At 52.5% G+C, this 25,182-nt stretch overlaps 2 protein-coding genes across 4 annotated transcripts in view; one reads left to right on the top strand and one right to left on the bottom strand.

Moving 5' to 3' along the window:
• FANK1 (fibronectin type III and ankyrin repeat domains 1) overlaps positions 1-3,002 on the bottom strand; it is a 47,554-nt gene extending 44,552 nt beyond the window's left edge. The window contains 1 exon segment of the mRNA XM_053668535.1: positions 2,953-3,002. Coding sequence (XP_053524510.1) covers positions 2,953-2,965 — 13 coding nt within the window. The 5' untranslated portion in view covers positions 2,966-3,002.
• DHX32 (DEAH-box helicase 32 (putative)) overlaps positions 20-25,182 on the top strand; it is a 35,794-nt gene continuing 10,631 nt past the window's right edge. The window contains exons 1-7 of one of the 3 annotated variants that reach the window (XM_053668534.1): positions 3,102-3,401; positions 3,835-4,202; positions 7,655-7,762; positions 8,295-8,813; positions 15,035-15,228; positions 19,950-20,322; positions 24,676-24,921. In XM_053668534.1, the coding sequence (XP_053524509.1) occupies positions 8,529-8,813; positions 15,035-15,228; positions 19,950-20,322; positions 24,676-24,921 (1,098 nt within the window). In that variant the 5' untranslated portion in view covers positions 3,102-3,401; positions 3,835-4,202; positions 7,655-7,762; positions 8,295-8,528. Of the gene's footprint in view, positions 144-3,101; positions 3,402-3,834; positions 4,203-7,654; positions 7,763-8,294; positions 8,814-15,034; positions 15,229-19,949; positions 20,323-24,675; positions 24,922-25,182 lie in introns of those variants that run through there. The other 2 variants (XM_053668533.1, XM_037159144.2) reach the window with 2 other exon arrangements.

Below are 25,182 nucleotides of genomic sequence, written 5' to 3'. Positions count from 1 at the left end.
CTGGCTTCAGTGATGGGAAACAGAGCAAAACCCTGCCCAAAGTGGGGGAAGACCAGCAGAAGCCTCCTGCAGAAAGAGAAGCCCCAACCCCTTCGCCACAGGGGTAGCTTAGCTCTCCACTCTGCACTGCTCTCCTAGAGAAGGTATGTATCAGGAAACTGCTGGAAACGAGGCCCTGATTTTTGTCTAGGGCGAGTTTCAGGGGCAGGCTGCAAAGCGGTTGTAAGTCACAGCTGGGTTCTTATCTTCATGCTGCATTAGGTAAATACACACTTTTTTTTGGGCCCAGAATGTATTTGCTTAGCAGACTCGGTTGGCTAAAGGTCATGAGAGGGAGGGCTGAAGACCCCCAAAGCTGCCCCTTGTATTTGTCACTGAGCAATGAGAGAACTTAAATATTTTCTTTTAAAAAGGGAATTTGATGTACATTTGCCATTGCTATTTCATGCATGGGTTATCTTTCCAACAGTGTAGTTAGTTGAGGAAGAAAGTAATTAAAGATGTGGACGTGTGAGCCAAGAGCCCGGCCACTCGGAACAGCCTGGGCTCCTCGGTCCCCACCTCCCCGAGGACTCACTTCCTGGATCACTGACCTACTATTCAGTAAACGGCAGTGGCCCCAGAGGTCCTCTGCCTGTTTCCAGAGTAGAATCCAGCTGTGAGGTGTGAGTTTGTGTTTATCGGATTTTAACGACTCAGTTAATAAAGATCATTCCTAAAAGTAACAGAAAACTAAGTGTGTGGAAACAGAAATGGAAAAGACTGACTTGGAGCTAATTTCTAGTAGTTCCTTGGATATACACTGAAGTCTTAAAAGACCAAAAAAAAATCCTTCCTTTTAATCAATTTGCTGACCCCATATTCAACCACTCTTGTAAAGTGCTATTCAAAACCCATCAGTAAAAAAAAAAAAGGTAGCCTGTAAACATCCGGCTTAAAATGTTAGATAATATTGATAAAATAATACGTTCTTAACCTGATATTGATAACAGTATAATTATAGTTACACATAATTGTAATACTTGGTAATATATCCATAGGGATCTCCAATATCCCTGAGACGATGAAATAATGAGTCCTGGGGAAAATCTGATTGGAAATAAATTTTGAAGTTAAAACAGACCTTAAAAGTCATTTATTAATCTTGTCCTTTTAACTAATAGTAGCAAATGATTTAGTAAATATTTATCTAGAACTGTGTTTATTAGCCTATGAAAGAATTCCCAAAGGTAAATGGCGATTGTTTGAATTATTTAAAATCAAATCGATAAAAGCACTCAAGAGTATGTAGAAAGGAATAAATTTCATTATTTGCCAAGCATGGATTACTTAACAAATGCTTTCCACTGCCAAACCCAAGGAAATAAGACGTAATTCAACTGCACGATCAGTTTCTGACCTAGTTTCCCAAAGCCTTCATCATCTGGTTCCTGTTGGCTTCCTCAGCCTCGTCTCCCTTTTCTCCCCCACCCTACCCTTTAGTCACCTAAGCCACAGCTCCACAGATCTTCCTCCCCTGAGCCTCAAACCCACGCTGCCCTTCCAGGTCTCAGGATCTCTGCCTGGAATTCCTTCTGCTCGTTCTTTGCTGGACCATTCTGCCTAATGTTATTTCCCGCCAGCTGACTTCGGACCACCTTTTCTCCCCTACTCTTGGGTCCTAGGGCGGCATCAGTAGCTCTTGGGGCAACATCTGCTCAGTTTCCCAGGGATGGCCCCAAAAAAACACTGCCACACTTACTGTCCCCAACCCCTAGGACAGTGTCTGTGGCATATTAGACAGCATGAGTGAATGAGTGAATGCTGAAGAATTTGAAGTGTATAGTTTATACATCTAAATAATAACACAAACCTGGAGAAAGACAGTTGCTCTCTTTGAAATATGTACTTCACTTCCATTCATTGCTTCTCTGAACAGGGAACATACACAGCCCATCATCAGCCTGACTCGAGACAACAATTTTAGTATTGTTGTTATGTTAATTTTCTTTCATAGGATCCATAAAATGTAGAATCCAGAGATTTATAAATGCAATGGCAGGATACCAACAAATCAACTCAAGTGACTAACGCACAACTTGCAGGCTCTCTCCTCAGCAACTGAGTTTAAAAGAAAGTTTTAAAATCTTGTTGAAAACTAATGGCCTGGAAAAAAAATGCCAGCATTTCTCCTAGAGAATGGATTTGGTCTAAGTACTTCCATTTCTGAAACTGTGCAAACAAAGATGGTTTTGAGAATCCAACTGCATCCTTCCACAAACGTTTAAGATCTTTCAAGTCCTGGTAGAAAACACTGGTCTCATTTTAGGAACAAAAGGAACAAAACTAACTTGGGAAAGAAGGGCCAAGCGCTAGGGCGCTAGAGAAGTTTGAAAAAAAGTTCAGCGCTCCTGTTAGATCTGATCATTGCAGAATGCACAGCTTTTGCCAAATAATCTGTGAAACACTAACAGGAAAAATATTTTCCTGCGTGTCCTGCCTTGTAGAACATCTAGCAACTAATCAAATATGCTTAGATAAAGCTCTTTTCTTTTCTTTCTTTTTTCTCCGTTAAGTCAAAGAGTACGAGGGGAGAGGACAGGGTCTCTAATGAATGCAAGACCCAGCCTCGGTGCGGGTCCAACTGCTGACGTTTTAGAAGCAGGCTGACTGTTTGCAATGAATGAACCCAACTAACCAGAATAATGAGAATGACAGTAATAGTAACAGTAAGTGGACTTGCTAGGGTTCATTCCCGGAGGAACGCCCAGGGGGCGCCGCAGTCCCTGGCCACACCACCCCGCTCCCGGCGGCCACCCCCGGCAAGGTGTAGCCCCTTTTCTTTCCAAATAGAAAAGCGCGAGGGAGGAACCGTATTTTCGCGTCGAAAGCGTTAAAAGCCGGCGGGGCGCCCCCACCTCCTCGTTCCCGGGGAGCCCCCTGACCCCTTGGCCGCCCGCCAGGCCCCCTTACTCTGGGGCTCCATGTCCACAGCTCCCGGGCCCAACCGGCCACCACCGGCACCGCCCCTTCAACGCCTGCGCTCCACTGCCGGCGTCGCTCAGGTTGTCCTGACAACCAGGGGGCGGGGCCGGGAGGACGGCGAGAGGGAGGGACCAAAAGCCGCGAGGAACGCTGACCCGCGCGAGGGCCCGCACGTCGCCGGCCGCGGAGCCGGGGTGGCGGACCCGTCGCCGGCTGAATCCTGCCCCAGAGTTCTGGTCTGGGGGTCGCGCCCTTTCTGGCGGCCCTCGTGTCCCCGGCGCGGCGTGCGTCCCGGCCTTGGGCGCGGGCACCTGCGGGCCCCCCGTCGCTGTACCGAGGCGTCCGTCGGGGCAGGGAGTCTGTGAGCTCGGCCTGCCCGGCGGGGAAGGGCGGCGGAGCCTGGGCCTCCGGCCCTGGACTCGGAACCGCCGCTGCAGGTAAAAGCCAGGCCCCGGCGTACCTGTTGCGGCCATGGGGCTCAGCGCGCCCCCCGCCGCCTCGGGGCCTCTGCCCACCCGAGACCCCAGACCGCTGGGTCCAGGCTCCGAGACGCAGCTGCCCCGGCGCCCGAGTCCCGGCGGGAGGGGCCAGGTTTGCACTCCCGCCCCACCGGCAGGGGGATCCCTGGGCAGCCGGGCGGGCGGCGGCCCAGACCCGGGGAGGGACCCTCGTGGCCCTGGTAGAGGAAGCCCGGAGCCAGTCGGAGCCACTGCGGCCCTCAGTCGGTCAGACATGTCCCTTGGACCCCCGAGCCTGGGAGAATGTCCTGGCCCCGCGGGGCACTGTCATCCCAAGTGTCACATTTCTGGCCGTGGGCCCGGCTCGGAGCTTTCTGGTTAGGCTAGTTTTTTTGTATCTGTTTTGTTTCAGTCGTCCCGGCGCTCGGTGGAGTTGCGGAAGCAGCCCACAGGGTTTGTACCCAAACTCCACAGGACTGTTAAATGTAGCATCATCCCACACCAGGGTCTTTCATAAGACTGGTTTGTAAAACACGGGTGCAGGTTTCGTCTGGAGGAAGCCGGGGGATGGTAAAAAAAATGCAAACCATCAGGCGTGTCTCAGGTGAAGGAAAAAACGAACTGCAAGGAGAAGAAATCGAATGAGAGAAAGTGCTTGGGGGGTGGTGGACGCTTGATTGACTCACAGGCCGCCCTGGAGATTATGGCCCATGGTCAGTTCCTGCTGGCACTCTAGACTGTCCCTACGGGAAATGAGAAGAAGAGCCCTCCCCGGGTCATGTAAGTGATATCTCATCCTTTGCCAATGGAGAGATTTCCACTCCGTAGATGACAAGGGCACCAAGGGGAATTACCTTCCTCTTGGGACCAGAATCATTCAGAGGTTAACTGAGCCAGAGAAGCACGTATTCTATGATGGAAACAGCCATTTATTATGTTGCACTAGGTTAGGCTTTCCCCTCTGACTGTATGGGGACTCTTCCAGATTAATAGTCCAAGCAAGAAGCTTTACGTGTGGGTACTGGCAAGCAGTGTGACAGAGAACAGAACCCATAACTCATCAGCTAAAATATGAAAGTGATAAATTCAGGTTGGAAAGTGAACACTGCGTGGTGCCTTACCCAGCTGTTTCGGAAATGCAAAGATGGGGTGGTGCATTGTTACAGGGAATATTATGCGATCAACAGTTCTGTGTTGCATGTTTTCAAATCATTAGCAAAATCATGGGTTGGTCTTCTCATCCAAGAAACAGTGGTGCTTATGAGTAATATTATAATCAAAAGTGACAAGATAGTGATAAAAAGGTTGGCATTTATTAACACTAAAAAAAAAAAAAAAGAGGTAGGGTTACATTTCCCCAAACAGTAAAGGATTAGGCAAATGCCCATTTTAAAAAAGAAGGCAAAAAAAGAATGTTAAAAATAAATTGCAGATCTCTGAGCTAAAGTAGCAAGGGCTCGGAAATTTGGCAGTTGCAGATTTAAAGGGTGGGAAAATGGAGCTGTTGGTTCGAGAAGTGCTTCACAGCGGAGTGGAAGGACGACTTTCTCAGTGGCGTGAAGTTGATGCTGCATGGACAAGGGTCATAGGGGACACCATGATGTGACTTCAGGGGACAGTGTACTTGGGGCAGAGATCACTGGTGGGAGAGGGAGATGGGGGACGGAAAGTCTGCAGCAGGGACCGCGTTCAGTTTGTCTCTCCCCGCAGTGCCACCCTGGGAATTGTCTGCTGAACCCAGGAGAAGGGCTTTAGAGAAATTGATTCAGATAAGGGGAGGTCAGAAGGTCGATCAGAAAATCACGGAAGGCCTAGGGCCTGAGATGTCTGGTGAAGAAGGTGTTGGTTTTCCCTTTGAGGGGGCTTTCTACCATTGTGTTTCGTTTTCCTCTGCCACGTTCAAGGTGCTATTGGTGGTCAAGTGAAAAACAACAGTCTAGAGGTTTTGTCGTTTTTGAGTTCCTAAGCTCATCACTGGATAGAATAGTAACCTTATTGTTTGACTTTGCTGATGGTGAACTAAAAGTAGCAAACCAAAGCGCTATGCCAGGGAATAATAACAAGGTAGCAATGGAAAGACAGATGTAGCGTTTCTTCTTATTAAATCTCTTGGCCATCTCAGAATTCAAAGTAAAAATAACTCTAGCCGGAAGTTAACATTGTTTGATGCAGATAGGTTCATTTGTTTAAAAAAAAAAAAGCAAATGAATGCATTTTCCCACTTCCTAGCCTTACTATCACAAGTTGGAAGAAGTTTTTATTTTTGTTGTTGAGTTTTTATTTTCTGTTTTACTAGAGTGAGGCTACTCTTTTTCTTGGTTACTTTCTGAAACTCGTAAGTTCAGTCAACTGTTGAAAGCCGTTAGCATTTCATTTTTGCTGTGCTTTCTTTTCTTCCAGACCTGTCGTGGTTTGCACTCAGATTGTCGGAGTCAAGGAATGCCCATCTCTCAGCCCTGTTACTCATGCGTGATATAACCCCACTACCCTTTCCAGAAAGTCTGCCAGGGTTAGGCTGCTGCCAGCTAACGGCACTGCTCTCTCCTACATGGGCACTTGGTCACACACTCCTTCTTGTAGAGTTTTCTCTGTGTAGGGCTAGTGCCTCTGCTTGAACATTTTAGGAGCTAAGTCCGTGATTCAGGCTGCTTCTGCATTCCCGTTATCTCATAGTGGGATTTCTGTGTGCACCTGACGGTTTAAGTGGGAGAATGATAGACGGAGGACAAGCCTTTGACCAGGGATGACTTAATGAATTTCTAGCCATGCCCCCATGGGAAAGTCAAAGCTACTATTTCCTCGTTGGTAACTGGCAGTAATAATAAAACCTGCAGTGGTTTCTAACAGCCGGGTTGTGAGAATCAGTGTAAGTGAAACAGGAGGATGTGATGTGAACGAATGTAGGTTGCACAGTGTAAGGACCTTCTCAAAGGTGGAGGGTTATTCCTGATGCGGGCGCACAGCAGGCCTCAACTGAGCATCCTCAGTGGGTCGGGAAACCCCGGGTTCTGGGTTGCTAGTCAGGGGAACAGAGAATGGCCAGGGGGGCTGTGTGCGAGGGCAGGAGGGCTTCCCGGGTCAGGCAGCTCCCAGAGGCAGCTCGCTGTGGCCGGGGCAGAGGGGGCGTGGGCTACAGCCGTCACTCGCCCTCACCCCCTTGCTCTGCCACGTAACTAGACTGTGAATAAGCCCAATTAATATTTGAGCACACTCAGAATGTTATTCAGTAAAGAAAAATCATCAAACTAAGGTTGAAAAGCACCCAGCATGGCTCTGTCATCTGACTTGGTTTGTAAACTCACAGAGAGCCTGGCGTGCTGGTGCCTGGCTGAGCTCGGGGAGTCGTTCTGTGCGTAAGTTGGAAAGCTGTAAATCGCCCTAGAATCTAGGATGCTAAAAAAATTAGTTGATTATACAAGCTGCATTTGGTGTGCATTTTAACCAATGAGTTAAAGGCAAAATTTTTGAGAGTTTTTAAAAAGCCGATTAATATTTGATTTGTTTGCTTAAAAGTGAAACAAAGTTAACTTGTTAGAAGTCTAGAAAAAAAGTTTTTAAAATAAATTCTGAGTTTTTATCTTATCTGTCCAAGAAGGGTTTTGAGTAGGCACTAGAAACCAAATAAAATGTGCTTTTGGAGCTCTGGGCCAATCAAAACAAAGGCAGGCAGAAAGGTAACCTTCTAAAAGTTCAAAGTTCCGGTAACGATAAATCCATAGTTTCAATTAAAGTATCACCAAAGCATAACATGCTTGGGAGATAAAGTTTCAGATTAAATATTCCACTGACTCCATGCAGGTGATTTACAAGTGTGTTTTTCAAAGTTTGTGAATGTATCTCTCTCTGAAAGAGCTACATGTGGCTGTTGGTTTTATGGTGTTTGTGCCCTACCACCCTGGGTGAGTTTGTGAACATTTTGTCCTGCTCTTGGCCCAGCCTCCATAGTGGGCTTCTGGGGAGGGGGGCTGCTTTATTCACTGGGGCCCCGAGAGGCTGTCAGCACGGGTCTCCTGGGGGGTGGCCGTGCCCCGGAGCCTGGCTGGGCTGGTGGAGCGAGCACCTTGGATCATGATTGGGAGCTGGCCTTTTGAGCCACTAACATAAACAACCTGAATTGAAGCCTCAGTTACGATAAGAGGGATGCTGAAAAGAAGCAATTTGAGTGACCAAATAGCATGGACTGTATTTTAGGATTTGTTTTCTTTTTGTCACCAAAGTCTTTCTCTTTTTAGTTTCACCTGGTTAATGTGAGGGGCTTACTTCCGGCAGCATGACTGGATGTTAAAACGAGCTGGTTATCCGAAGAGGGGAAGGCACCGCCGTCAGCTCTGCCCTTCCAGGTAGTGTCTCTCCTTCGTTTAAATTAAATGTGTCTTCTGCTGCCTCTTGAACCTGACAGGTTGGGCTCCAAACCCTGGAATCCCCCAAAAAACATGCCTGTGGTTTCTGGCTAAACTCGAGGATTTCTTAATTAAAAAAACAGCAACAATAGACTTCCCTCGGCGGTCAGTGTTGGGGAGCTCTCCGCAGGCCAGCGTCTCTTCAGTGGTGGGATCAGTGACCACACAGTGGGGCCTCCATGCCGCCGTCCCTGCCACTGTGTTCGCATGTGACTCCGGGTCAGGACTCCGGCCGTGCAGGGGTCAGGCAGAGAGTGTGGCGCGGCTGGACCCCTGTCTGCACTGCCTGGGACAGCGTGGCAGCTGACAGGCTGGACGTTTCCCTGGTCTTTAAACAGGAGGCGGTGACAGGCGATGACAGGCAGCGGGCAGCCAGCAGCAGCAAAGCAGGGCAGTGGTCCCAGGTGGCGGTGTCCTTTCTGTGAGTGCCTCGTGCCCACCCAATTTTCCGTGTCCGTGTGTTTGTTTTCAGTGTGGTCTCAACGGCCTTGGACAGTGAGCCGCCCTGGGGACCGGCGGACTAGAGATCCAGCTGGGGGACCTTGGCTGCCACCCAAGCCTTGCACTGCCGGCCTCAGGGTCGGCCAGCGGAGCTGGCATCAGTGACCGAAGTGCCAGGGCAGAGGACGACTGTCAGGGACGTGGGGCTGTGCCATGCCCGCCACCTGAGCAGGGATGCCCACCGCCTGAGCTCCCCATAGGCGAGATGGAGGAGGAAGCGCTGCCCTTCCCAGACTCTGCCTCTGAGAAGCACTCTTGTCCCGGGTCCCTTGGGTCCAGCGACGATGGGGACTCAGAGGGGCTTCTGGCCTGTGAGGATCTGGAGCTGAACCCTTTCGATGGGCTGCCGTACTCATCGAGTTATTATAAACTTCTGAAGGAGAGAGAAGCTCTGCCCATCTGGACAGAGAAGTACGCCTTCATGGAGAACCTGCTTCAAAGCCAAGTCGTGATCGTCTCCGGGGGCGCGAGGTGTGGCAAGAGCTCGCAGGTGAGTGGCCCCTGCGGGGACCGCGTGCTCTAGGTGGTGGGGGCTTTATCACCGGAGGAGTTCCAGTGCCAGCCCAGCATTCTGTTTCAGGAATGATACATCTGAGTCAAAAAGCGAAACAAACTAGACATTAGTGACCTAATTTTCCATATCCAAGCTGGCCGAGGAACAGTTAATACGTACATGGATGTTAACTGTGTGTATTGTGCCACTGAACTTTCTTAGGATAGCAGCAGAAAACCCGTGTGAATCATCTCGTTACGCGTATGATATTTTAAAGGATGCGATACCTGTTTTTTGCCCACAACAGCTTCGAGGATTTAACTGCCAGGTTTACATGCCCAGCCGTCCGATACTCAAGATGTTTGGATATATTTATAGGTAAAGCTCAGTGAGCTACAGAAATTCGCAAGGAAATTCTTATTTTTCTGACTAGAAGAAATAACTGAGTGGCCAGATACAGTCCAGGCCTGGAGCCACACATTTTGGGGTCTTACAAGGAGGAAAGAACCAGGGTAGATCGTTCACGGGTATTTATTGTCTGGCTTGTTGTTGTTGCACTCGAATCTAAGGTTTTGATTTTAGTGAAGTATATATTTTACTCTTAAGTTGCAAAGCAAGCAGTATATTTTTAAAATATTTATTTATGTTTAGAGGGGAAGGAGAGAGGGAGAGAAACATCAATGTATGGTTGCCTCTAGTGCATCCCCTGCTGGGAACTGGCCTGCAACCTAGGCATGTGCCCTGACTGGGAATCGAACCGTGGTTGCTTGATTCCCAGGCCTGCACTCAATCCACTGAGCTACACCAGCCAGGGCTGCGGTTTCCTTTTTTCCCCACCAAATCGTACAACTTTTGCTAAGTAGTGAGTGTGTGTGAGCCTCAGCCAAAGCGGCCCAGGACTCCGAGTTTCTCTCTGGCCCCTGGAGAGGTGCATGTACTGAAGCTCACCCGTTCTCCCGGTGCCGACTCAGAACGTGTCCCTCATGCCGGGCCCTATGGGGGGAGGGGGTTCCTCCAGAGGGGGCTGCAGAGGGGAAGGAGACCCAACAGGCACGCGCTTCATTGGTGAGGAGCGTTAGGTGCCCTGGTGGCACAGGCTTTGTTATAAGTGCAGAGAGCACAGCAGCTCCTGGTGACACTGTCCCGTCTGGTCCCTGGAAACAAGGAAACACTCGCACTTCCAGCACTTGCTGAGTCAGGCTGTTTTCCAGCCAGCGCTTTGAGTGGCCGGGCAGCGAACTGCAGCGGACCTCAGGTTGTGCAACGTGATTGAGGTCTGCTGGCCTGCAGACGGCAGTGGCGAGGGCAGGTGACTCCTCCCGGCGGCTCCTCGGGGGGCTCCTCGGCGTACATTCCCACTGCGAGGGTCCTTGTGCGGCTGTTACTGACGGCCGGTCGCTGGGTGCAGCCGGCCCGTCTCTCTGCCATCGGCTGGGACTCGTGCTCAGCTGTTTCCCTGGCCGTTGGCAGTTTGGCAAACACCCTGCATTAAGCACAACGCCTGCGGGTTCAGTCTGCTGATATGATCTCAGCTGATATTTAGAGGGGCCGCTCCCACCGAGTTAATTTCTCTGCCTCGGACGTGAAGTCATGTGCTCTCGGGAAGGAGGCTGCAGGGAAAATGAGGACTGTGGGGCTGGCGTGGGCACTGCACTGCCACGCCTCTGGGATGGGTGCACCATTACAAACACACTGTGATGGTCTAATCTTGCAAAATCTGCTCACGGGAATAGATAGGAACACAGGAAACGCAGCTGTAAACTGCAGTCGGAAGCTTGGGAACCTGGCCCATAATGGCCGCGCCGGTGTAGAGCTCACACTTGGAAGCAGCTGCCCTGGACTTCAGAGTGACGGCCAGCCTGAGTGCACAGGAGCATGCTAGTGAGACTGGACAGTCTACTTTAGCGACAGTCCTGGCCACCCCAAGCAGAGGCCGTGGTCCTCCCACTGTCCTTTGACGTGCCACTGGGTCAGAGAGAGTCATTACATTGTCGAATGCTGAGCATCCCCGGGCTTCCGCGACCGCCCTTGTAGAACGAGGCTTGGAAGTCCTGTGCTGCGTGCCAGGGGTCACCCTCGGTGAGACACCGAGGCCTGGGTTGGCCCTGGCTGGGCCGGTTTCTCTCCGGCTCCCAAGGCCCCTCCTGCGTGAGGGGAAGGTGGGGCCCGCTGCCTTCCTCCCCAGGGCCTGCTCTGCCGGTCTGGAGCTCCGGCCCCTCCCATTGGCTCCTGGCCGACTTCTCGGTTGCTCCCAGGATAGCTACACCTTGATGTCCTCTGGTCAAGGTCAGGATGACCTTAACAATTACTTTCCACTTCCTTGTTACTAATGACATCATTACCTTTGTAGCTGAAGTTAGAGATCTTGGCGTATTTGTTTCTTCTTAAACATCATGAGTCTCTGGTGAGCGATGCTCGTTCTTCCTTTGTAGTCGGGGTCCCTTGGGTTTGTTGCTTTCCTCCCTGCTCGGCCCCGGCTCAAGCCTGTCTCTCCTTTCTTTTCATTACCATGATGTCCTCACCCACACAGACATTCATGGCCCGAGTGTCTGCGTCCTCTGTGAGGCACTGAGGCAGGTGGGAGCCATGTCTGTGCGGTTCAGGTGTCCTCCAGTCCAGTGGGGAGATGGAGATTCAGACAAACGACTTTAACACAGTTTTCGGACTTCCGCCAAGATGGAGGCATAGGTGGATGTGCCGTGCCTTCTCACACAACCAAGTTTAGAGACAACTAAATATTAGCAACAGAAAACACAGCCAGAACACGGAAAATTGAACTTTTCGGAAGTCCGTTAACAACAAATTCTTCAGCCTGACCTGTAAGGGGCGAAACCAGCGGCTGGTGAAGCGGGGCTGCACAGGAGGTCTCGGTCAGACAGACTCAGGCGCGGAATCCAGACGCGCGCAATCCAGGCGCAGGGTTGGACCTAGTGAGAGACCGAGCGAGCCACCAGGCGAGTGATCGCGGGGGAGACAGCCGGGCCTGGGGCTGCGTGTTGACTGAGGTCGCGCATTTGTGCGAGGGTGGACAGGCGAGGGAGTGGGCGGTTGGACCGGGCCGGCAGGTCCCCACGGCGACGGCCGGAGTGGAGGGCGCCGCCATTTCCCTGCTCTGACCCCACCTCCACATACAGCGTCATAACCCAGCGACTCTGAGCGGCCCGGCCCAGGTGAACCACCTAAGGCACTGCTCCTCCACACCCAGCTGTGAGAAGCGGCAGAGGGGGTCGCCATTTCCCTGCTCTGGCCACGCCCCCACATACAGCATCACAACCCAGCGACCTGGGAATCCAAGGCGCCGCTTCTCTCACTTAAAGGGCCAGAACAGACCAAAAATGTCGCAAGAAGACCTCAAAGCCCCAGAGATAAATCTAGCGACGAAGAAATAGCAAAACTCTCAGACGCACAGTTTAAAACACTGGTCATCAGGATCCTCACAGAACTGGTTGATTATACCGACAAATTAGACAAATATATGAAGGTGAAACTAATTGAAATGAATGGAATTGCACAGGACACCAATAGCAATGAAAAGGAAAGTGGGACTCAAATCAATGGAGTGGACCAGAAGAAAGCAAATAATGGCCAAACAGAAAAGAGTCAAGAAGCAAGAATTCAAAGAAATGAGGAGAGTCTTAGGAACCTCCAGGACATCTTTAAACACTCCAACATCCGAATTATAGGGGTACCAGAAGGGGGAAAGGCACAGCCACCAGTGGAAAACTTATTTGAACAAATAATAAGGGAGAATTTCCCCATTCTGGCAAAGGAAATAGACTTCCAAGAAATCCAGGAAGCTCAGAGAGTCCCAAAGAAGTTGGACCCAAGAAGGAACACACCAAGGCACATCATAATTACATTAGCCAAAATTAAAATGAAGGAGAGAATCCTAGAAGCAGCAAGAGCTAAGGGGACAGTCACCTACAAAGGAGTCCCCATCAGACTGTCAGCGGATTTCTCAAAAGAGACCTTACAGGCAAGAAGGGGCTGGAAAGAGGTATTCCAAGTCATGAAATCCAAAGACCTACAACCAAGATTGCTCTATCCAGCAAAACTTTCATTTAGAATGGAAGGACAGATAAGTTGCTTCTCAGATAAGATCAAATTCAAGGAGTTCATCATCACCAAGCCCTTATTATATGAAATGTTAAAGGGACTTATCTAAGAAAAAGAAGTTAAAGAAACATGAACAGTGAAAGGACAACAAACTCACAGTTATTAACAACCACACCCCAAAAAAAGCAAACTAAAAGGATAGCTAGATCAGGAGTGGAAACATAGAAATGAAGATCTCAAGGAGGGTTAGCAACAGGGGAGTGGGAGGAGGAGAAGGGGGGGAGAAGGTACAGAAAATAAGTAGCATAGACAGTAGATAGAAAATAGATGCGGGGGGCAAGAATAGCATGGGAAATATAGAATCTAAAGGAATTGAGATACATGGTCATAAACTAAAGGGGGGGTAATGGTGGGGATGGGGGGGTAGGGTGGAGGGGAATGAAGGGGGGAATAGAACAACTGTAACAGCATAATCAATAAAAAAATTAAAAAAAAAAACAAAACACAGTTTTCCACAAGGACGATGTCTGAGATCTTGGCTAGGGACCCCCATGGTGGACATTGACAAGAGGGGATCGTGTTAAAAAGTAGGGGTTTGGCAGGAATAAAAAGTGACTTGCCAGGGAACGAGGAAAGTAGAAGGTCTCCGGCGACTCCCAGGAGGTGGTCTGGTGACTGTGCAGCGACCCCGGAGCACGCAGCGTCACAAACCCGGAACCTGTTTGAGGGGCGTGTGTGACGGCGGCGTGCTCCCCCGACAAACATGCACCGAGTCCTGGGTTGTCTGGTGGCTCAGACGGAGGGGCCGCTGTTCTCCCCGGCGCCTGGTCCAGTGGGCGGGGAGCACGGGGGCAGCCCAGCGGGTGCAGGACGCCTGGTCCCCGGGGGCCTCCTGCCCGGGGTTGGCAGTGGGCCTGGGAGAAAGTGCCCCAGGGACCCAGACTGCAGGGTGGCGCCCATCCATTCAGCCCCTTTTACAGGGAAGGAAATTGAAGCTTCCTGCAGTCGTGACTTCCAGGGGACAGAATGGTGGCAGGCCAGGCCTAGAACTCCTGCCTGGGGCCCCGGGGGCACCTCGCTGTTTCCTGTGTTGGGCCTTGATTGGGTCCCAGGTGTCCTGAGCACGGGATCTTAAGTGTCCACCCCTGAGAGAACCGAGGGCACCGGCGCCTGTTACTGAGTAGGTGACAAGGCTGACACCTTCCTGCAAGTGCCGGAACTGCACCCGCACCTGCAGTCTGGAGAGGCCGGCTGTGGAGGTCATTCATCTTGTAGTTCTTGTGATTTCTGCTAAGTTATGTTTATTTTTCAAATTTCTGTGGGGATTCAAAGCTAGGAATTTCGTGATGGGCCTAAAAGATAGCACTGTCAAAATAACTAAATATTAAAATTTAAGTACTTTATTAAAAACCACTCTTGGAACGATTAACCTAAAAATACCTGTAACAGAGCAAAAGTTGTTGATGGTGCGTTAGCAGCGCAGCAGGTGGGTGGACGCACTAGTTCCTGCGCGACTCAACTCAATAAAACCGACCGATGGAAGTGTGACTCGCTGTCCATCAGGGCACTTGGAAAGGGAACGGCCGCGGGCAGCCTTGACCCTGGCCCTGACCTGGGCGGGTTGGTTGGTTGGTGGCCGTCCCTTTCGTGCTGGGGTGACCAGTGCCGGCGTGTTTGCGCCATGTTAACACCAGGGGCGTGTTGAGCAGGCTCGTCTGGTGGTGTTAGTGTGTTTAGATTTCAATGTAAATGCTTCAATTCTGAGCCGCCATTTCTCACCTACATGCCACCAAATGTTTGCTTGCGTTGCTGGAAACCCAGTAGCTGATACACAAGCTGTATTTTCGAAGGAGCTTTCTTGTAACAAAATAACAATTTGTAAATTGACTCGTTGCTTTAACCTCAGCTGTGCTTTTCAGAAACAGCTGAGGTTAAAAACATTTTTATTTTGCTTTTTGTGTTTATCTTCCTTTCTTTCACCTTTTTATTCTTCACTTACTTACTAGTAATAACTCGGCGTAAACGCAGGTAGTCTGAGCTGCACATGCTAGGACGCCAGGCAGCCCACGCGACTCCCCCGGGGGAGAAAGCCCCGGAGAAGACCAGCCCGGCTCTGTCGCCTCCCCGGCTGCAGCTGACCGTGTCTCCCGTCCCCGTCGCAGGTTCCTCAGTGGTGTGCCGAGTACTGCCTCTCCGTCCACTACCAGCACGGGGGCGTGGTGTGCACCCAGGTGCACCAGCAGACCGCGGTCCAGCTGGCCCTGCGCGTGGCGGACGAGATGGACGTGAACATCGGCCATGAAGTTGGCTACGTGATCCCTTTTGAGAACTGCTGCTCCAGCGAGACCATCCTGCGGTAGGTCTGGGGCTCCTCGGTGCTGCCCAGCGGCTGGCCGTCGGCGTGGGTTTTACAATCCCCGGCGTTCTGTGTGGGGAGCGCCAGTGACACGGGGTGACGGCTGGTCTGTCACGCACCATTTGTGTCCGGACTGGCCTCCGTGGGGACCCCCGTCTGTCTGCACTTCCTCCGGGACTACCCCGGGTGCTCGGGAAAGGCTACGGCTCGTTAGTTTGCCCCCCAAAGACCTTCGGGCGGTGCTTCCCCAGCCCCCTCACGCAGGAGGGCCCCTCACGGGTCATCCGTGTGCCGCCCTAGTGCACGCGGGCCTCGGCATGCACGCCGTCCCCTCTGCTGGCCAGGCCCATGGTGCTCCTGGGACTAATTCCTTCTTGTCCACGCGAGGGCCGCCCACTCCCGGCCAGCTTCCCCGATGACATCAGGCCTCATCACGGCACGTTAGAGCCGTGTTTTCACACTGTGCTCTTCCAAGTCGTGCCGGTTCCAATAAGCCTTCTCGGCAGGCACCACGTGTGGGGGGACAGAGACCTCCTTCTCTTAGCACTTTCTTGTCTGACTTCATTGTGAGGTTTCCTTTGCACAAAGGGGCTTTAAGAGCTTAACACACAGAAGAAACAAGAAAAGGAAAAGAGCCCTGGCTGGTATAGCTCACTGGGTTGAGTGCTGGCCTGTGAACCAAAGGGTGGCTAGTTCATTTCCCAGTTGGGCACATGCCTGGGTTTTGGGCCAGGTCCCCAGTAGGGGGCACATGAGAGGCAACTACACAGTGATGTTTCTCTTTCTTCCTCCCTTCCCCTCTCTCTAAAAAAATGAAAATAAATAAAATCTTTAAAAGGAAAACGGGGGTGGAAATCATTGCGCTGAGCCAGAGTTTCCCAAGCAGCTTTACATCAGCCCACATAGAAAGCGGGGGTATCTTAGAGACCTCGAGGGCACGGTCACAGTTGCATGCAGCCACAGATGACCGTGCCCAGGACTTTGCTGCCCTGGCGCTGCCCGCCCACTCCAAGGGCTGGGAGACGGGCGTGTCGAGAGCAGTGTTGTGTCTCTGTCTGCGTGGTACAGCGGCACGCCACGACACCCCAACGAGGAAGCTCCCTTCTGGTGTGACGACGGGTGGCGGAGTGAGCGTGGCGGAGTGCAGGCGGGCAGGACAGCGGAGGGCAGGACAGTGGTCGCTTCTGAAGGGAGACGTTACTGTGTTTTTACCTTAACTGGCATGGATCCCACACGTGTATGAAGTCACTTGCCAGGAAGCCCCAGAGACCAGTAGTTGTGGAGAGGCCGAGTGGCTTTGTCGGCGTAGGACAAGGACACAGCTCACCTTTAAAAAGGCACCTGCGTGGGCGGGGATTGCCGTTCGCAGGTGGTTCTGCAGCGAGCCCCCGCCCCACCCAGACATTCCGTCTGAGCCAAAGGAAGGACTGCGTCAGTGCTGAGCCCGTCTCGTCCTCCCTGGCACACAGAGTCCCTTCCGGCTACAGAAGAGGGCGTTGTTCGGGCGCAGTGGGGCTGCCACGGGCGCAGTGGGGAGGCTAGTGGACCGGTGGGGCTTGGGCGGCTGCAGGGCTGCGTCCTCCCTCTTTGCCGGGCTGCCTGGCTTTCTCCGTGTCTTTTCGTCCTCACTTCACGCCTACTCTTGGTGCTGGGACACTGTCCTTTCTGTTCCCCCGACCTGCCGCAGCCAGTACGGGTCAGCAGATACCCTGACTTGTTATGAACAAGGTTTGAGTGGCCGCAAAGAAGCCAGAACCGTTGACTGAAAAGTCCCCCGTGACAAGAGGAAGCAGTCCCCGATTCCCCCCGGGTGCCCTGTGCCCCGAGGAGGGGGCGGCACAGGAGGGTCCCGCACCCGCTCACCGGCAGCCATGCTCATCACCCGGCCTCTCTGCGCCTGGGCTCCCTGTCCCCACAACAGGGCGGTTCCCAGATGCCCACAGGGTGGTTGTGAGGACTGAACGAGCCAATGTGGGGGACTGCCGTGCATGTGTAGCGACTTTTATCACCACTAAGGTATGTCAATACCAGATGCACTTTCCTGGGGACGCACGCCAGCCCGGATCACTCATGAGCACAGACTGAGCAGCTGTGTGAACAGGAGGGTTTAGGGCCGACTGTTGGTTACAGAGGGCACCGTTCCGTGGTCGGTGCCGTCTTTTTCCTATTCTCTGACCCGTTAGCGTCTGGTCTGCTGGGCACTCGGTGACTGTGACCTTCATGCCCGCTGCCTTCCTTTGATGCCATGGTTAACAGCTTTGTTCTTCGTTTAGCTTTTTTCTCGCCTTTTTTGAAACAGTGGACACCTGAATGCTCTAGACCTGAAACAGTCTCTCTCAACGAGATGTCGAGACTTGTAGAAGTGACACCCAGACTTCAAATACAGATGCTCTAGAAGACAGGTTTTAAAAGAATTACTCAAATGTTTATTCACAGTCAAATTCAATATGTATAACTTTAGAGAATGTTCATGAAACTTCTTTGAATTCTTACCTTTCAGAAATTTTGTGTTTGGAATTTAAAATGTAAGCTGCGTTTCCTGAACCTTGGGCGGTGCGTCTGTTTTTTCTGACGCAGTTGTCGGGAGCGGCACTTTCTCAAGCACCGTGCTCACGGGCTCACTAGCCCGAAGGGGCGGGCGCTGCGCGTGTGGAGAGTGTAAGCAGTAGGCTTTAGGACCCAGCGTGGGTTCCCTCAGTATCACCTCGGGGAGGCCAGGCCGCAGGGCCTGCTGTGTCCAGGGCTTTAGCCAGGGCACCACCTCCTCCCTCTGCACTGAAGCCTGGACCCGTCTGTGCAGCGCACGAGCCTGCCCAGCTTGCAGGGCACGTGCCTCCCTGTGAGTCGGTGCCCCGTGAGTTTTGCTGAGGCAGAAATAGAGGTTTAATTTTGAACAGTACGGAAGCACCACAGGTTAAAGTAATTTGTTTTTAAGGCAGTAGTAACTTACCTCACTATAGCACACTAATTAACATCAGCTGAAGATGAGCAGAAACGCTAAGTTTCGGACACGTTGCTGTTTGCATCTTGCACTGAGTATAATGCTGCAGGATTCGGTCCGCATCTCTTTACGCTGGAGCAAAGGAATAATCTAGTCTGTCCTCGCTCATCCGGTGAGACACAGGATGAGAACACACATGAAAAGAAAGGCAGCGGCAGACACCCGGTCTCTGGTATTGCCGAGAGGGAGAGCTCGGGCTCGGTCGCCCGGCCTGGGGACCGCGGAAGCAGTCTTCGTCACAGAGGGGGCAGGTGCGCAGCTGGCGGTCTGGGCTTTCTCTCGGGCACAGTGACGCGTGTGGACCGCGTCACTTCTGAACCTCGGCCTCCTCCTCCATCGCGTGGGACGGGGAGCCCACCCGGATGATGCTGTCTGAGGGCGAAGTGAGGAGTGCCGCCCAGCACAGAGCCCAGTGCACGCTCAGGGCTCCGTCCATGTTCATGGCCTTCCTTTTGTTTCTCTCTGGAAAGGGGTTGATTGAGGCCTGGGCCAGGGCCCCCAGTCCACGCCCAGCTTCAGTGACCTGCCACGGTGGAGGCACAGAGCAGCCAGCGGAGGGGGACGTGCACGAGTGACTGCTGTCCACAGGAGAGCAGGCGCCAGCTTCCACGCCCCTCTCCCAGCAGGCTCAGGCCGGACACGCTGGTTCCCCAGCAGCGAGTCGGGAGAGCGCACGTATGCGGTCCCACGGGGAACGCTGACGAGAGACCCCCTGCGAAGGGGGCTGGTTACTGGGGGTGGTCACACAGGCGGGCACCTCTGTGTCCTGTGTCCGGACGCTCTAGCTCCCAAAGGAAGGCCGGGCGGCCGCGTTGTTGGCACAGAGAGGAAACACCTGGAGCCGCCCTTGGTGGGCCCTGCGCCTGGGGCGGACCCCCACCGAGTCCCGGTTCCCGAGGGCCGGCCGGGCCAGCCTTGCAGGTGGGCCTGCCATGTACAAGGACACCTTAAGTGGGCAGCAAATTTACAGGGTTGGTTTCTCCAAGGAACATACATGTGAACATGTAAGCAGTCAGATGTCCGTGTATTGTTAGATGGCCAACAATAATAAGTTATCTTTAGTAATAAATAACGATTTTAAAAAACATAATCCCAATTGTCCATAAAATGGACAATTCTATTAACATCACTGGCCCATTTTCAAGCCGCCCTTAAATAGGTGATTATGTTTTCCATGCTTTTGATTGGTCATTGTTTGGGCAGCATTTCGCACTTGTGCCACTACTGTACACCTTTTCCCACAATGTCACCAACGAAGTCTCCATGTGCTCACAGGGCCATGAGCCCGAGCCGGAGTAATCACCCTCATCTCCCTCCTCGGACAGTACAAGGCTCAGCGCCCTCCCACTGACGGGAGGTGGGGAACTGCGTCCCTGCCAGGGGTGTCTTGCAACACCGCTTGGCTTTAGAAGCTCAGAGCAAACGGTGACTGTAGCTCTCTCGTTAGAGTGCCTGCGACAAACACCGAGGCAGACGTCTATAACCCGGGGCTCGGAAGGGGTTCTTAGGGTTCTCTTTATAAACTTTAAAACTTGCTCATGTGTACTTTGCAGTTTTGCAGGTCTGTGGATTTTATCAACTTCGAGGACTCTTGCCCCCAGTGAAGACAGAACTCCTGGTTTGGAGGAAAGGGTAGAGCAAGGGCACGTCTGTTGTCCCTAAGGGTTTCCGGCACGCTTTCTCACAAGCGTATTCTAACTTGAGCGTTTCCTCCTTGCAGGTATTGTACTGATGACATGTTGCAGAGAGAAATGATGTCCAATCCCTTTCTGAGCAGCTATGGGGTCGTCATCCTAGACGACGTACATGAAAGAAGCATTGCGACCGACGTGTTGCTCGGACTGCTTAAAGACGTGTTGCTGGCGAGACCGGAGCTGAAGCTCGTAATTAACGCCTCGCCACCCCTGATCAGCAGGCTGAGTTCTTACTACGGACACGCGCCCGTCGTGGAAGTGGCCAGTGGGCACCCGGTGGAGGTCGTGTACCACAGCGGGGCTCAGAGGGAGGCTCTGGAGTCTGTTTTACGCCTTATCTTTGAAATCCACCGGTCTGGTGAGAAGGGTGACATTGTGGTCTTTCTGGCCTGTGAACAAGTAAGTGACATTCTAACCTAACAGTAATAAGGTTACTCACTGGAACCCTTTTAACCTCGTAGGGACGCTTTTCATGACCAACATCCAGGTTTCCCTTTGGTAATGAGCTGTGGTTCCACCACACCTCCGTTCTGTACTCCGGAGGAGACACAGGGAAAACACGTGAGCTGAAAAGGCAGCATTTCCCAACCACGTGCCGCCCTGAAAACGGAGAACCAGTGAGGCCACAGCGCAGGTCCCGGCCCCTTCTCCTGCTCTGGGCCACCGTGGCTGCCCCGGGGCAAGCTGATGCTGGCCCTGCCGGCCGTGACTCGCCTCGGCCGAGCAGACACACGCTGACACGCGCCACACCCTCGGCCACCTCTGCTGTGTCCGGGAGTACTTGGTGCAGTGAGGAATGTGACCTCCGTACGTGGCACCTAGTCAACGAACAAACAAGGTCCCGCAAATGTCCCTACAAGAGTCAGGGGAGGGCTGTACACACAAGGGTCATTTCTAGCCCACCCAGGAGGCCGTCCCCTGACACCAGGTCTCCTTTTTTTAAGAAAGATGGAGAAAAATCTGAACTTGGATTTTTGAAAATGTCTTTTCAAGAAAACGGCTGGGAGTGTGTAACCGAGCCTCTGGGCTTTCACACCATCAGGCGCCTGCTGGGGACGTGGGCTTTCTGTTGCAGGGACCCCCACCCCGCCATCAGAGGTCTCTGGCTTCTCCAGAATCGGGCCTTTACCTTACGGACTGATTTCCTGGTCTGTCTTTCTGCCAGTCATCTCACCCAGAGAGGAAAACACTGGTTTTTAGACCTCGACCCAGACAGAGAGCGACTCCAGTGACCAAGCAGACACCCGCAAAGACTGCCCGATGCTGGCAGGGCCACCAGCTGGACAGAGACGGCCGAGGACCCAGCTCCCTCTGGGAGCCGCTGCAGACAAACCTCACACCCAGCGCACTGAGGACGGCGGCCCCTCCCAGCCCTGGGGGCACTAGACGTCTTTCTCATGACTCGGATTTTGTCTGTCTCCGTAAAGACAGCTGGTCAGAGCATCAAATACAGGGTAACTACAGTGTGTTCACCAGCCTCTCACGTGTAGACCGTTCAGTTTCACAAGTACTAAATCCTCCGCTACTCCAGGATTTACTCTGTCACCGTGCCCTGACCTTGCATGATTCAGGATATCCCAGAAAGCCCTAAGTCATACAGTGATCAGGAGGCAAAGCAATGACAGGTTGTTGGTGCGGCGGACGCCCAAGGAAGGAAGGTGCAGTTGCAGGCCTGATGCTGGAGAGCTGGGGTCACCGGCGGTGGGGGGGGGTGATGGGGGTGGAGCGTGAGTACAACTGAGATGGATAAATAGTCAGCTTTCAAGTCAGAGAAAGCAAAATGGATATTTGAAAAGTAAGTCCTGCAACAGAACCGGGGGTAGTGTATGGTCTTAGAGTATTAGATTCTAAGTTTAATATGAGCTACAATTAACGGCATAGTGACTTTCAAATGTCAAACTTTAGCAGATGCATTTTGACCGAGGCCAGTAATAGAAGTGATAAAATCACAGGGTTTAGGAAGTGAGAGAACATCAAGATCGGACCAGAAAGGCATTTCCTGTTAAGAAATCGTCCATCTTGTAGAGTCTTCGAATCTCGGAGGTCATAGCCGGGTGAAGGCCATGGGCAGACTCTGTAACTGCGTCTCTGGGGTTGAGGATGCTGCAGACCCGCCCTGAGGGAGCGTGCTCTCGGCCGCACGGCTTACAGGGACCCCCACCACGCTTTCAGCTTATCTCCTATGGAAACCAGTTTCGTCCTCACAGCTCAGCCCCAAGGTCTGGGGCTGTTCCCTGGCTTTCTCTTCGGCGCCTGCCCCCAAAGAAGCTGAGCCCAGTTTGGTGTCCCGGAGGAGCTGGCTTCTCCTATGTCAGGATTGCCACTGCGACACTCCTCTCCCGTGGTCTTGGAATCTCTCTTGAAAAAAAATCATCTTGCTCTGAAATCCACGTTAGCAGCTGTTGGCCATTTGTCCCCATCCTGTTGGAAGCTTTCTTGATTACTATATAAAACTTTATGAAATCTGTCATAGCAGTTTAATGCCATGTGAAAACAAGCGCAAGCCGCGGCAGACAGATGTGCCGACTGTCCTTTTTAGGGAGCGCGTTTTAACTGCAGCAGTATTCGCACACGTTGCTTCAGCGAGCACTTTCTCTCACTGCTGGGGGGCACCCTGCTGGGGAGCGACTCCCCCACCCGGGGGGTCACCTGCTGTCCTGTGTCTGGGCACTCAGTTAAGCCTGAGAGCCCTGGACGTTTGCAGTCTGCGGTTCCTTATCCCTTCACTGTCTTCTAACCTGGAAAACAAGCAGACACATTACACAGAGCGGAAGCTGAGACCCACAGCAACGCCTGTTCAGATCGCCATGCAGTGGAAGCCGCCCAGACACGGTGCCGCCGCGGTCCTCCCCGAAGCGCTCTGTCTCGCTGCGGGGTCTCTCACTGGGCCTGGCAGCCTCCTGCTGTGCGCGCTGCTGTGTTTTCCAGCTTTGCAGGTAATTGTAACGTCCACAGGGGTAAATGCACTGTACACACTGAATGAAGAAACGAACCATTTAAAGCACAAAGTGCGTATTTTAAGCCTGTTTTTCCAATGGAAGGTGCTGTCCTCAGAGCCCTGTGTATCAGCTGAGCGTGAGGAGTCTACACCCAACACCTCTGTTTCTGCTTTTTCCTCTGAGTTCTTTTAATCATTCTTTGTGCCCATTTGGAACAGCTGCAACGTTAGAGCCCACCTAGGACTAGAAGTTTCAGCAACCAGAAGCAAGTAAGAAACAAGCGGCCTGGCCCACGTGACGTGTTAAATGGCTCTGAGACTAAAAGCTGCGCTTTAGTGCGATTTGAGGTCTCATTTCGGTCGGAAATCGCCTGGGGTGGGTGCTGGAGTTGAAGCCCTTTATGACTCCAGGTCATCACTGAGGGTGAGGCAGGCCCGCGGGAGCGCACTCGAGGCCGAATGCTGTTCTCTTCCTGGTGATTTCTAAACAGCCCTCACGTAAAATGATGACGTGACCAGACTACAGAAATGGAGGCGGTTTTGTTCCGATTATTCCATTTGACAAGTTTTCATCCATTATGATCAACAATCATGCTGTTTTCTTGGGGAAAATCTGCCCGGTGTAAACCACCGTGTGCTGCTGTGTGCCGCCCGGAGCATCCCGGCCCTGGGTGCCTGCTGGGGCGGAGCTTCCCGGGGGCCCGGCTGTCTCTCCAGGCGGACCTGTCTTCCTGCAGAACCCTGGTCAATCTGCCCCGCTCCCCAGACAGTACAGAGGGAAGGTGCGCTCAGCACCGCGAGACCGAGTCGGTCTTGGTGACTCACCGTCCTGGAAGTCTTTCTTACGGGGATTTTCAGTGGAATCTAGTGGATCTAATGAAATGGGGCCCCTTCCGTGTCGCTCGTCAGCCAGCCTTTAAAGGCCGACATTTCAGAAATAAAAGGTATAAGAATTATGTTACATGGCATCTTTTTTTACACGAGGCTCTAGAAACCTAGTGATCAGAGAAAGAGAAAAATACTATGTAAATGTCTTCTGAGCTTTTTGCATGTGTCTCCTGTGTAGCTTTGGGGAAATAACCCATGGCTTCTGGGCCCGTTTGGCAGTGGAGCGCTTCACAGGGGCGTTCCTAAGGCCCGACTCGCGTGCAGAGCACAGAGCAGGGCCTCCTTCCTGCCCGCTTCGCTGCGTCCCTGCTGTTTGGAAGAGCCGGCAGGGGCCCCACCCTGCGCTGGACGGTGTTTGTGTAGATGCTGGGTTTGCGGTTCGCGGTTCTGCCACCAGGGAGGCACCGTGTCCGTCATCCCTGACGGGAGAATCACCCGCATTTACCTGGCCCCGTGAATGGGAACGAGGGACCGCATCCGGCTAGAGAAGCAGGGTAGACACACGAACGCCGAGGCAGCCCCTCTCGCAGAGGAAAACGGTCCTGGACCGAGAGCAGTGGCATTGGTTCTAAGTCATCTTCCCGAAGGAAGCGCTCTCCTCCAGTTCCGAGTCCTTTGTACACTTAACGGCACACGTGGTCACACTTAAAACGGCACACGCAGTCCCATTTAATGGCACACGCAGTCACATTTAACAGCACACGCAATCACACTTAATGGCACACACCATCACATTTAACGGCACATGCGGTCACATTTAACGGCACACACAATCACACGGGCGTTTCCCTCGCTGTGCACGTGCTCTGTCTCTACAGCTCTCTACTGGAGTTTTGCTTCATTTGGACTTTTTTGGTAAGTGGTCAAGTCATTCGTAATGTACCGTATTCTCATAGATGGTGGGTTTTTTTTTTTTTTTACTGTAGGATATCGAGAAAGCCTATGAAATTGTCTGTCAAGAAGGGTCTAACTTAAACCCAGATCTTGGCGAGCTGCTGGTGGTTCCCCTGTATCCGAGAGAGAAATGCGCACTGTTCAAGCCACACGATGAAACAGAAGCAAGGGGCCAAGTTCGCCAGAGGAGGGTGGTGCTCACCGCCAGCCCCGGAGAGTCTCTGATCTGCGGTGGCACCGTGCAGTTCGTGATCGACGTGGGCGTGGAGAGCAGGAAGGTGAGTGGCACCGAGCAGGTTAAATAGGCCACTGACGGTTGTCAGGAACGTTTCTTGGGTCCCCCCCCCATTTTCTCGACCAGAAAGTGAGGTGAACTGCAGGATACGGGGAGTCTCGGTGCTTGTTCCTGTGCGCACAGAGCAGCGGTCTGGAAGGGAGTTGGGTGGAAGGAGACGCCAGAGGAAAAGTCTGAGGAAAGACACGACCGTGGAAGCATACGGTGGAGGTTCTCACCAGTGGCTTTTCTCTAGCAAAGCAGA

This window comes from Artibeus jamaicensis, unplaced genomic scaffold (genome assembly GCF_021234435.1).
Source record: "Artibeus jamaicensis isolate MK-2021 breed Jamaican fruit bat unplaced genomic scaffold, CSHL_Jam_final contig_490, whole genome shotgun sequence".
Classification (NCBI taxonomy): Eukaryota; Metazoa; Chordata; class Mammalia; order Chiroptera; family Phyllostomidae; genus Artibeus; species Artibeus jamaicensis.
Note: the sequence above shows the minus strand (reverse complement) of the source record. Positions and strands in the feature narration are given on the sequence as shown.